The sequence below is a fragment of the Engraulis encrasicolus genome, chromosome 8 (genome assembly GCF_034702125.1).
Source record: "Engraulis encrasicolus isolate BLACKSEA-1 chromosome 8, IST_EnEncr_1.0, whole genome shotgun sequence".
Taxonomy (NCBI): Eukaryota; Metazoa; Chordata; class Actinopteri; order Clupeiformes; family Engraulidae; genus Engraulis; species Engraulis encrasicolus.
Window position 1 is genome coordinate 19,015,826 of NC_085864.1, and position 12,367 is coordinate 19,028,192.

General features: G+C 40.9%; 3 protein-coding genes across 3 annotated transcripts; all 3 read right to left on the bottom strand.

The window, feature by feature from the left end:
• Positions 1–3: 3 nt before the first annotated feature.
• LOC134454826 (dynein heavy chain domain-containing protein 1) lies at positions 4–3,159 on the bottom strand (the record flags this gene model as incomplete). Its single annotated transcript, XM_063205984.1, has 6 exons — positions 3,050–3,159; positions 2,423–2,655; positions 1,870–2,113; positions 1,558–1,715; positions 704–829; positions 4–63 (listed from the first exon to the last, which is right to left on the bottom strand). Coding segments are annotated over exons 1-6 (885 nt in total), but the record flags the coding sequence as incomplete, so codon positions are not given.
• Positions 3,160–3,418: 259 nt separating this feature from the next.
• Positions 3,419–4,839, bottom strand: LOC134454827 (dynein heavy chain domain-containing protein 1). Its single transcript, XM_063205985.1, has 3 exons — positions 4,786–4,839; positions 4,329–4,580; positions 3,419–3,583 (listed from the first exon to the last, which is right to left on the bottom strand). The coding sequence occupies exons 1-3, from the start codon at positions 4,837–4,839 to the stop codon at positions 3,419–3,421; spliced, it is 471 nt and encodes a 156-aa protein (XP_063062055.1).
• Positions 4,840–5,834: 995 nt separating this feature from the next.
• Positions 5,835–11,904, bottom strand: LOC134454828 (dynein heavy chain domain-containing protein 1). The gene is made up of 5 exons (XM_063205986.1): positions 11,471–11,904; positions 10,440–10,676; positions 9,755–9,958; positions 9,124–9,234; positions 5,835–5,838 (listed from the first exon to the last, which is right to left on the bottom strand). The coding sequence occupies exons 1-5, from the start codon at positions 11,866–11,868 to the stop codon at positions 5,835–5,837; spliced, it is 954 nt and encodes a 317-aa protein (XP_063062056.1). The 5' UTR covers positions 11,869–11,904.
• Between the last annotated feature and the right edge of the window lie 463 nt (positions 11,905–12,367).

Here is a 12,367-nt window from a genome sequence, read left to right on the forward strand (position 1 = left end):
ATGGCTGACCGTATCCTCTGCTTGTTTGAGAAGGAACGCAAACTGATCCCATGTATCCAGCATCTGCACAAGGCATGAAAAGCACCACCATCTAAATGTTATAACAAAGTCCAGGAGACATAATGAATATACAATATTTTATGGTTGTCTTTGTGTTTCATTGGGTCCTCAAGTTCTTCTAACTGCTTGTCCATTTTTCAGGTCCTTTTTGCTACATAATATACTTCCACTCCAGAAACAGTATCAAACTGATTTAATGTACTCTTCTCTGCTGTGTATTAGGTCTGGGCCCACTATTTCCTGTGGCTGCACAAAATTTTGTGACAAATAATGAATTGGGAAAATTAATGGGAGAACATTAGAGTGACATCATCAAAATCCAATCGAAAACGTGCCATTGCGATAACTAGTTTTGAATATAATATTAATATTTCAGGGGGGGGGGGGGTATGCGGGGGAAAAAAAATGTAGGCATGTCCATGGAAGCAGGACCATGTAATGTCCATTTGGCAGCTCCATGGAAATTCAGTAATATTTTAAAAAAAAAATTGAGTAGAATCAACTTTGAAAGTGTCACACTAACCAAAGATCAAAATTTGCGCTATTTTTGAGAGGGGCCAAATTTTATCTGAAATGGAGTTAATTTCAACTCTTAAAAAGACTACATTGAGAGTTCATTTTAACAGTGTGCCTGCTAGTTTACATTTTCCTCCAGGGCAACCTCCTCTGTGTTGATGATTCTGAAGTGAGCAATCAGCGTGTCCTGGAGAGAGTGGATGTACTCCAGCTGGGGTTGAGACTCTTCAAACATTTTCTTACAGCGGTCCACCTGCACAGTGTAAAGAAATCAAACCAGTAAGTTTTTTTCCTCTTGTCTGAAATACGAAAACAATAAAAAATGTTTGCAAAACAAAATAATCTGTAAAAAAGTACTGTAGGTTACTGGGATCAAAAGGGCAGATACACCTTTCCTTTTCCCTAGGCTACTTAACATTTGTTTTACTTTGCAAACATGTTAAGTATTAAACACAATTTCATAATAATCATTTGTAAAATGTTTCCCTTTAATTTCTGGCATTGTTCGTTTTGATTGTCTATCTTTTTAATTATACAAGGTTACATAGGCTAAAACATCAACTGTATAATTCATATACTATTGTACGTCAGATATGCACCTTCTCTTGTATAGTGCAAGTCATTACTCACAAATTGCTTGACCATTGATTATTATTATTCATTTTGAGGTACTGCATATGTGTGATCGAGGGATGAAGAAAGAGTAGTTTTGATCTGTCCATTAGCTCCCAGTCAAAATTGAAACAATCTTAGCCCGCATGAAGCGTCCGAATGGGGCGCTCTATCGACCTTATTATCTACGGTTACCCACCATTACCATTTTGTACCAGTTGCTAGTGTTAGTAAGTCATTAAGAAAGTTTATGAGCAGTCTAACAGGAATTTGTAGACAGGAAATGCTGTGGAAGCAAAACAAATGGGCGTGCATAATGGGCATGGTAATAAGGTGGATATGCTGGTCTACTAAGCTACATGACTGTACCATTATGGCAAAATGAGTGAATTCGTTGAAGTCAGTAGGCTGAGTTCGTAAGCCATCCAACTGACTCCTGAGCTCTGAGATCAGATTCTCTGAGCGTAGCTTGATCTCTTCCGTCAGCAGGTTATGTAAGTCCTCTTCAATAGAGTTCAAAAGCGGCCCTGGACAAACAACAAGCACAACAAGCATATCTTATCAGGTTTAATCACTGTTCAATGTACATGACAAAAATGAATTCATGTTGACTTTTGTACTGTCTTGCTCACATTCTGAAATCTTCTACCGTGTAACAACCATATGGTTCTGTCGACTCACCTATATTGGTCTGGATCTGTAGAAAGTTAACCGTGAAAAGCTTGTTAGATGTAGTGAAACAAGGGGGCAGGTCACGCACTCTTTCTATCCAGAGGCGAACTTTCTTGATATACTCCTCATACTGCAAAGATGTCCAACCCCTCATGGCGTTGAGCGAGCCGGAACTCCAATCGCTGGTAAACAAATGAATGTCCACCAGCCAGGAGAAAGTCACACATTGTTTCTGGACTTCTTCCTGGGCTTCCTACGAGGGACAATGTTTGCATTGGTATTACAGGACGAAGACCATCTAGAACACCAGGAATATGTTCCAAACTAGATTTTGTGCAAATCCGTTCACCCATTCAAAAGTAAAATAATTTCTTGCATTATCATAGCTTGGACACCTGCACAACACACCAAAGCTACACTTTATTTGTTTATATCTATATTATTTCCTTTTTTCAATTAAAATGGAATATTACATGTACTGTACAGTAATACTATCAGTACTATTGATTGTTCCATTTGCACATACCTACGTAGTCTTATCCTCTAAACCTGATCATAATACCTGCATGATCTGAGCCTGCTCTCTCTCCACCTCCTCCACGATGGCACTGAGGCCGAGGTACCACTTGAGCTGCTTGCGGGAGAGGGGGAAGTAGTGTCCTCGTAGCCTCTGGCCCTGCACCATCAGGGGCTGCTGCCAGGGAACAACCAGCCTACTTTCCAAGCACACCCTGCTAGGCCTGGAGTCCACTTTGGTCACGTCGGTCTGGTCGTCACTGCCCTGAAGCTCGGAAGCTGAGAAGGTAGTTAAAGTAAAAGATGTTGAAAAGTTATTTTACCTGCAAATGTAGAGTGTGTAGGATTGTGACCAGAGTAGGGATTGCAACTCTACTGTCCATTTAAAATTTTGATCTTTACATGAAAATGTACTTAGAAATAAACTAATATTTGCTGATCTTAATTTTGCAGCTAAATATGTCTATTAGTGGAAATTAAAAGTTGCAGACACAGTGAAGATCAATCTTATTTATGTATGAAAAGTGTAATCTTCCCAGTCATAATGAATACTTAGACAGGGCACAGCAGAATATTTTCTCGTTTCGAAACAGAAAATGACATGTAGCTATCCTGAACCATGATGAGCATGAACACCAATGTCAAATGGCTATATATCACCACAGCATCTAACCTGAAGCGCTGGACTCGGGGGTGAGGGTGAACAGGCTGTTTCCAGAGGGGAGGCCTTGTGCCATAGCAGTCAATGGGCTGCTGGTGAGTCCACTGTCCGCTGTCAGGGCACTGTCAGAGTCAAATGTCTGAAATAAAACATTTTGTGGAAGATCAGCCTAGGACCCTTGAGCATATATCTTGTTAAATGGTATGGATGACTGCATGTAGATATCTGCAAATGTGTGATGTGTGAAGTGTGTGTATCATGTTGGACACTTTTAATCAAATTAATTGTGATGAAAAGAGTCAAAAGGGTCATTACTAATTTATCACATATATTATTCATAAGTATGAAATGTGTTTTGAGATCAAAGATGCTGGCTGATGATCAATCAATGCTGGCTCTCACCTGCATAATTGAATCAGCAACTGATAACACAGCACCATGCAAGACCTCCTTAAACAAGTGCAGTGGCGGGAACATTGTCAGTTGGTCCGATGCTCCAAATCTGAGCTCTCCTTGAAACAGACTGACCTGTCCTGGATTCTTCCTCTGCAAGGGAAGTTTTTGAGTATATTTTTCCTCATGTCACACAGTATCATTTTGACATTACATGCATGATGTTACAGATGTACTGTTGGAGCATCACAAAATGCAAAGTATCCATTTCAGAAACTCTTCAGCTGCTGTCTGTGACACTCTCTTCCACCGATCATTAGATGCCTACTACCTAGCTGTCTAAAAAAAAAGACTTGCCTACAAAGCAACAGGGTTTACATGAACAGGGTTTTGACATAATCACAGCACAAGAAATTCACCATCGTGGGTGAACACATCTTGCTAAGGCACTGTGCCATGAATGGCCTTGCATGCCCATGGGGGGCCTATGTTCGGGTCTGGCCTGGGTCTTTACCTAAACTACCCTGTCTGAGTCTCTCCTTGTCTGCCTTTCTGTCATGTCATTCACTGTGTTGTTCACTATAAAGGCAAAAAGCCCCATGAAAAACATATATATATATATGAAGAGTTCAAATGCAAAACCCCCTAAGTGCCATTTCAGAAAATAATCTTAATTCATTTTTATTTAATACAAAGCTATCAAAATTGCATATTTAAAAATTGTATTTATGTAATATAACTATTTATATGTATTATCAAGTACATGAATGTAAACCAAACCAACAAAGGGGTTCTCTAAAAATATAGAAGTGCAGGATTTCAGAAATGGAGTTAGGGGGTTTTGCATCTGAACTCTTCATATATATTATTTTTAAAGACAAAAGAAATCCATCATCACCTTTAGAACTATGTCGAGGAAGGAGGTGACCTCGCGGTGGATGATGGTGACCAGGCTCTGGACGATCATGCTGTCCACCAGCGAGGCCATGTTGACCAGCCTCTGCAGGGTGTGGTCGGCGTGGGCCAGCCGCTTCTGGAGGGCAGCCTTGTGCTCCAGCTGCTGGGTCAGCGGCTGGCTCCTCTGGTTGAGCTTGCAGTGCTTGACTTCCTCTTGCAACTGCCTGTGTGCGGAATAGCTGTCCTCGTGCACCTGTGAGATACGATAGATAGATAGATAGATAGATAGATAGATAGATAGATAGATAGATAGATAGATAGATAGATAGATAGATAGATAGATAGATAGATAGATAGATAGATAGATAGATAGATAGATAGATAGATTATGCAGAGACGTCAATCGTCAATGTATGTTGTGCATCGCGCTAAGGCACCATGCCATGAAAACAGGCTACCTGGGGACCCAGGTTTGAATCCAGCTTGAATCGTTTCCCACTCCCAATCTCCATCTCTCACTTCCTGTATTAGTCTTTTCTGTCTGATGCAGAATGAAGCCACACACTTAATCATAATGACACTATAACCCCACACTCTACCCTCACAATGTGTTCAGATACTGTACCCTGACTGTACCTATGAATAGCTGAAAAGCTGCTTGGGATAAAAGTGTCAGCTACAGTATGTTTAATGCGCCACTCCATTCTGTTTTACAGAATTACACTATGCAAACACTGGCTCTGTGTATGAAAATTATTATCCTTGCACTAAAATACATTTTAAGCGCCTCAACACTGAAAAGGACACTTACACACTAAAGTCATGCAACTGGCATGTTCAGAGAGTTGTGAAGGGGTTTTCCAGAGCAGAAAATTGAATTATGTCGGTCTAATGCCAAAGACAATGAGTCGTATTGTTGCTCGAGAAACTGAGTTAGGTTAGAAATGCATTTATTTGAAGAGGAACATTGAGAAGATTACTACTTTGTATGAACTCTGGTGTGTTTTGTGAACCACTCTCTATTTACGAGTACATGCAATGGCTTACCAGTTTTGTTCCACTATCAGCATGCTTAAAACCATCACCACCAAAAGTCAACACCTTGTAGTTTCATTTAGAATTCTAAATGCATATTCTCTGTTATAAGATTAATTAGCAAACACATACCATGCTCAATAACATTGAGCGATAGAGAAGGAATTTCTCCAGAAACTTTTGGGAATTCTGATTCCTTTCATGGAGGCTCTTTTGAAAGTCAACAAGTGTGTACATCTTGGAGTCATCCTGAGGAAGCCAATGCACCTCTTTCAACTCCTCAATTAGTCTGCAAAATCAGAGATACACAGCACAAATGTGAGTTACTTGGCACCAACTCTATAATACATTTCCAGAAAAGAAAATAAATATTCAATGTTACTATGGCTACACAGTACAGTAAAAGTGAAATTACATCTACTAGTCAACACCTGATATTCAGGGCTGTGTTATCAGGACAAGGAGCAAGGCCTCATCTATAAGGTGACACAAGGGTCATGTGACCCCAGAGTAAACACCCACCACCCTTCCCAATGCATACTAAGAAAGTAGACCCACTTGAACACCTACTATATACATACTAGACCATCACAAATATGATAGTAAAAACAAACAAACATAAGCAGTAGAAAAAAAATGTGCAGTAGAAAAAATATATAAGTAGAGTAGAAAGCACATCACAACCCCATTGTGCATACATTATAAAAAATATTCTAAAAAACAAGTGAAGTCAATATCCTCATTTAACCCAGGATGTTCCATTGCCTCTAGGTGATGGATCCAAAAAGTTTCTCTCTGATTTCGTTTTTTTAATCTGTCTCCACCCCTCACTAGCGGTTTCACATGTTCACATGTGAAGACCAGTGCGGTCGAAACATGTTGGCTTTTTTAATCATGTTTTAGCCCTATGACAATAAAGGCTTTTTAATGGACTTCCTCTTTTTCACCTGGAGTTGCCTGGATTTTTCCCTTTTTTGAATTGAACTGATCCCCTTCATCCAAGAGCACCCAACAAATATACTTTAAGAAGATACTGCGACTTGTTTGAGCTACCAGCCATTTTGTGTTTTACCTGATATTCAGCCCTGAATTCAGATATATACAGTGTTTCCCATACATTGAGGAAACTATGGCGGCCCGCCATAGTTTAAATTTGGCCGCCATAGTTTACGAAAATGTAAAAAAAAAAAAAAAAAAAAAAAATTTTACTTTTTTTTTTTTTTAACGATATCCCGTTTTTGTTAAAAACGATTTGAATTACGATTTCCTTCACATTTTCCTCCTGGAGTAAATGCATCCTATAGAGAAAACCGCAAGTGCTTGAAAGACAGAGGGATCAAAAGCCTAGTCAAGTTGTTGTAGTTAACTTGGGTTTGGGAGCAATATAAAAAACCTTCAGAGAAGGGACAGTTGGGATGAGTTTACTAACACTCCCTAGGCTTTGTTTTACAGTTGTAATGAGTTTGGTGACATGCCTTCATTGACACAGCAGAGGAGACATCGGGCTGCATATAGAAATTAATGTGTAATGAATGTGAATATAGACATAAATGTGTAATATGTTGTTCAGCCCTTTTAATGGGAAGAATTTGGAAAAAAACTGGCCCTGTGACCAGCACCCCCAGTGTTTCCCATACATTGAGGAAACTATGGCGGCCCGCCATAGTTTAAATATGGCCGCCATAGTTTCCGAAAATGTAAAAAAAAAAAATTTTTTATTTAAATTAATTTTTTTTTTTTTACGATTTCCGTTTTTGTTATAAACGATTTGAATTACGATTTCCTTCGCATTTTCCTCCTGGAGTAAATACATCCTATAGAGAAAACCACAAGTGCTTGAAAGACAGAGGGATCAAAAGCCTAGTCAAGTTGTAGTTAACTTGGATTTGGGAGCATTAAAAATAACCTTCAGAGAAGGGACAGTTGGGATGAGTTTACTAACACTCCCCAGGCTTTGTTTTACAGTTGGAGGAATTTCGGGAGGAATTTTGAAAAACTGGCCCTGTGACCAGCACCCCTCATGTAGAATGTGTACGCCTATGTGTGTGGGGAAAAAGGCATAGCCTACCCTCTTAGACCCTTTTTGTTTATGCGTTAACAATTTTACAGTAGTCTTACATTCTTATCTCTGCTCCTATTTTGTTTTATTATTTTTTTCATTACGTAGACCCCTGCATGTGTATTATGTAGCCTTATTTCTCAAAATATAAATGGCTGAAATGTAGGCCTAGGCCTATAGTTTCTCCATGCGCCAATGTCATACTGTACTCATTGTTTTGCCATTTTGCATTTACACTGCATGAATACAACTCTCCCCCCCCCAAAAAAAAAGACGGCAAAAAAAAGGACGGCAACCAACCCCCCCCCCCCTCCCCCCCCCACCACCCCACCCCAGCGGGGTCCATCACAGGTGTTTGTTTTAATTCGGTGGAGCAGATTTTAGAGGAGAGGACAATGAGGAAAATTAAAAGTGTACTGAGCATGGACGACCACCCATTGTTCAGCTTGATCGCAAAAAGTGGCAGAAGCCAAAGGCTCCTCCTACCTAGATGCTCCACCGAAAGGTTCAGAAGATCTTTTATTCCTGCAGCTATCAGAATTTTTAACAACAGCTGCTGAGTGAATTTTTAATGTTTTTATAATGTTGTTGAGATTCTTTGTGTGTTTTTATGATGGACTGTTTTAATTTTAATTTATTTTCTTAGCTCTTATTTATTATGTATTTGTCCTGTCTTCCTGTTATGTGTTGTGTGTATGACCAGGTGGCACTCAATTTCCCCTTGGGGATTAATAAAGTCTCTCTCTCTCTCTCTCTCTCTCCCCCCCCACCCCCCGGACAAAAAAAATCCCGGCTGCCCCCATAGTTTCCAAAATTTCTGTGGGAAACACTGACCCCTCATGTAGAATGTGTACGCCTACAGATATGTGTGGGGGAAAAGGCATAGCCTACCCTCTAAGACCCTTTTTGTCTATGCGTTAACAATTTCACAGTGCTCTTAAATTCTTATCTCTGCTCCTATTTTGTTTTATTATTGTTTTCATTACCTAGACCCCTGCATGAGGGACGAATGAAACAATGTGTTGTAAACAGAAATTATTCATTGTACTGCATTTTTTGACAATGACAATGTACTACTATTATACAAGTCATGGGTAAAATGTTATGCAGCCTTATTTCTCAAAATATAAATGGCTGAAATATAGGCCCAGGCCTACAGTTTCTCCATGCGCGAATGTCATACTGTAGTCATTGTTTTGCCGTTTTGCATTTACGCTGCGTGAATACAAACGCTCCCCCCCCGAAAAAAAGGCCCGCATGAAAAGACCCCCCCCCCCCCCCCCACCCCCCCCGGACAAAAAAACCCCGGCTGCGCCCATAGTTTCCAAAATTTCTGTGGGAAACACTGTATATATATATATATATATATATATATATTTTAAGAATATTTTCTGAATCCCAATTTTAGGCCGATGTTATGTTTTATAACCTGCATATTGTATCCCTTTCTCCACCGCAGATGACACAACAGCACTTTGGTCAACGACTGCTATGTGTAAAGTGCCCTTCATGTAAACAGAGGTGTCAATCCCAGATTCAAAATTTAAAAACCTGCCACAAATTTGATACAACCAGCTCTGAATCAGCTGATCGTTGAACAGGTAAAAGCAGGTCATTTGGAATATGTGGCACTGGATTATAACGAATGAATAACGAATTCAGGTTTCGCATCACTGATTGTCAGTACAATAATGCTGTGCACCTTGACATCTGGAGGAGGGCGTCTCTGAACTGTGGCTCAGCCAGAGGCAGCTGTTCCTGCAGCAGGTTCGAGCGGTGCTGGAGGATGGCGCGACGGACATTCCTCCGCCACCTGATCCACAAGGTAGGAAAGAGTTCACAGTTGGGTTAGATATTAGGGTTTTTAAGTCCACTGGAGCGACAAAAATAACATCCACAACACCAGGCTCCCGTTTCTCTTTCTTTTGATATGACGTTTCGAGCAGCATGTTACAAACACACCTGTATAAATACCGGTACCCATGTCAATCATCAAGTCCAATGATCACATAGGTAGCATTAAGTAGCTTTTTTGTGGTCCCCACCAGGAACCAATTCGTCTTCATACCTGTACTTCAAACTACGTATCAGTTACTGAGGACTATGGAAACCTATGATTAAGACCTAGTTCAAAAACAAATGTTGGTACTGGCTAAATCTTGTTATTCATGTAAAAAAATTTGCTTCTGTAAAAGGTAGTATCTTTATAATGAGTAAGGGCTCTCTCCTCCCTTGATGAGTTACCAGCAATCAATCAAAGAGAAGCTCCTGATTGGTATTCTCATCTCTGAGCCTACCCACTACCTACACATGAGCCAGGTACACGTAATTACCTGGTAAATGCCTTGTGTAGTATGAAGTTTCTGAAGAGTGGAATGTCTTTCAGGCTGCGCCAGGTCACGGCGTCTCTGTACCACTCGGCCAGGCTCTGCACTGATGTGCTGATGCCGTCTTGAATGTGTACCACGGCGTATGGCGAGAAGATGTGGTAATCTGTGCCAACCTTGTTACTGGGGACCACTCGTAAATCATACGGTCTGGTCATAATAAAACATGCATGCAAATAGTTTAGTCTAAAACCACGCACTGATTTTAGAAATATGCAAGGTGTTCAAGTAACAGAAGTAGGAAAGGGGTGGGATTGATGTCATGATATTAGGGGTGTTCAACAAAAAAAACAACTGCATATCGAAAAACTGCTGTGCTTTTTGCAATTGTTTCATGACATCAACAATCGATTTTTAAGAAAATTAGAGTAAAAACATTGTTTGAATGGTTCATGAGCAAAACAAATATTGCCTCCAGTCCTGTTGATTTTCTTTCATATATGAGACTAGATTGTACACAGCATGTGGTAATTCAGCTCTATTTTCACACATTTAGCCCCTGAAGTAGAATAATACATGTATTGCAAGACATTGTCATAGTATTGTAATGTGGCATGTGCATCGTGATGCTTATCGTATCGTGAATTCCTTACCAATTCCCACCCCTACATAATATGCCATGCATACCTACCTAATTTGCACATCTTCCACCGTATGCAAGTGGTAGAACTGCATCTTTCCAAGATGCCGCTGTTTTGCGAGGATTTCCACCACTTCGAAACCAGTGAGGGGTCTAGCTTTGGCCTTGCTCGCCTTTGGGGCTTTCCCCTCCATGTCTTGATCACTGACCTTACACTGAACTCCTTCCTCGACAACAGTGTTCAGGGAAGCAAAGGTCTGTTTCAACCATTCTTGTGCTGTGATAGGGCTATTGATGAAAGCACAGAATTACGAAAGGTCTTTGAGGATGATGAAGGGAATGCAAAATAAGTTACAGTATATTTTAGCAATGAATAATTTATTACATTCAGGCAAGGGTTAAAAAAAGATTCAGCAAATGCTATCACACACCCTAAAATGAAAAGTTAAGTTACACATGAGGGTGAGGCAAAACAGAACGGTCAAAACAGTCTAAATATGTCTACAAAGGATCCGCCTTCTCTCTATTTTCTCTACCTCTGTTACTTTAGGGCAGGGATGGGGAACCTATGTCTCGAGGGCCATTTGTCTCGATGACCATTGAGGCCATTTCATCCGGCCCCCAATATAATTTCAGTGCTATGCATCTTCACATGACATATGACATATTTTGTAAAGGAATCATAGAAATTACATTTATATTACAATTATGTTATATTCAGGGGACATAGACAAGGTGGGGTCTGTTTTTAAGGTGACTGCCTTTATATAGGCCTAAAGTGCAGGGGGGAATTCTGGTTTGTGGTCATAGCATGGCCCTCAGAGGTCTTTTACGGCCCTTGGAGGAATTTGAAGTGGCCCCTCGAATGAAAAAGGTTCCCCACCCCTGTTTTGAGGGGATATAATTGGAACCTCTAAACAAAGGAATTTCACTCATATATGTGTTTAGTAGGCTGTAATAAATCTCTTGTATCTTCTCAATGTTTGTGTTTCAGTAGGGTGCAGATGTGGAAATCTGGGGGACAAGATTTGAATCCTCTCATCCACAGTTCATGAATCTTGTACCTTATTATGACTACTCACCTGTCCACTGCTGGCTCTTTAGACAGTGGCCGCTCTGCCTTGACAGGGATATCTGCACCCAGCACTGATGACATTGCGAAAGGGCCCTCTGTCCACACTGGTTCACTAGAAGCCATCTCAGCTCCAACTTCACACAGCACTCGGGGAAGCTCCAGCATAGACACAGGTGGTGATAGAGGAGCCAGACCTAATGTTGTTGTTTCTAGGAGGCCAGTTAATGGGGGTCTGGACCGAGACACTGGTGGGAGAAGACCTGCTGTCTCACACCTGGGTCCCACAGCTTTGGCAGGACTGGAGGGGCCAGCAAGCCGTGCCCTGTCCATTTTAGTTCTGTTTGGAAGCTTGGCATGGTGAGTCAACGTTTCTTTGTCCTCCCTGTCTCTTTCCGGAGAGAACATTTTCAGTGCTATCAGGACATCTCCTTCAGGTTGAATCTATTTTCATTTGGAGAACCGCAGGATTTTTCCCTGTAGGCTATGATCTCAAAAAATCGTTGCTGGAGAGCATAGTCTCATTCCCTGTGCCAAGCAGAATGAAAGACAAAAGGGGCGGATAGTAACTTAGAAAGCATTTCATTTTTTATGTAGGCTACAATAGATCTAAATCAATGTTTCTAGTCCTTTTTTGAAGAAACGCCCCTGGACCTCATCATAAGCCTCCAAACGCCCCCTTGACCTCATCATAAGCATGCCAACGCCCCCCTTGGTTAAAAAAAAAAAAAAACCAAATGGACTACGTTCTCCCCAATGGCAACTAAGTAACACCCTCCCTTCAGCTGTATCCTTCTCAACCATTGACCTCTATAAGCTCAACGCCCCCCTTGGGCTCCACAACGCCCCTGGGGGGGCTGTAGAAACACTGGTCATGCAATATCTCGACCTAGAATACCGCTGAGGC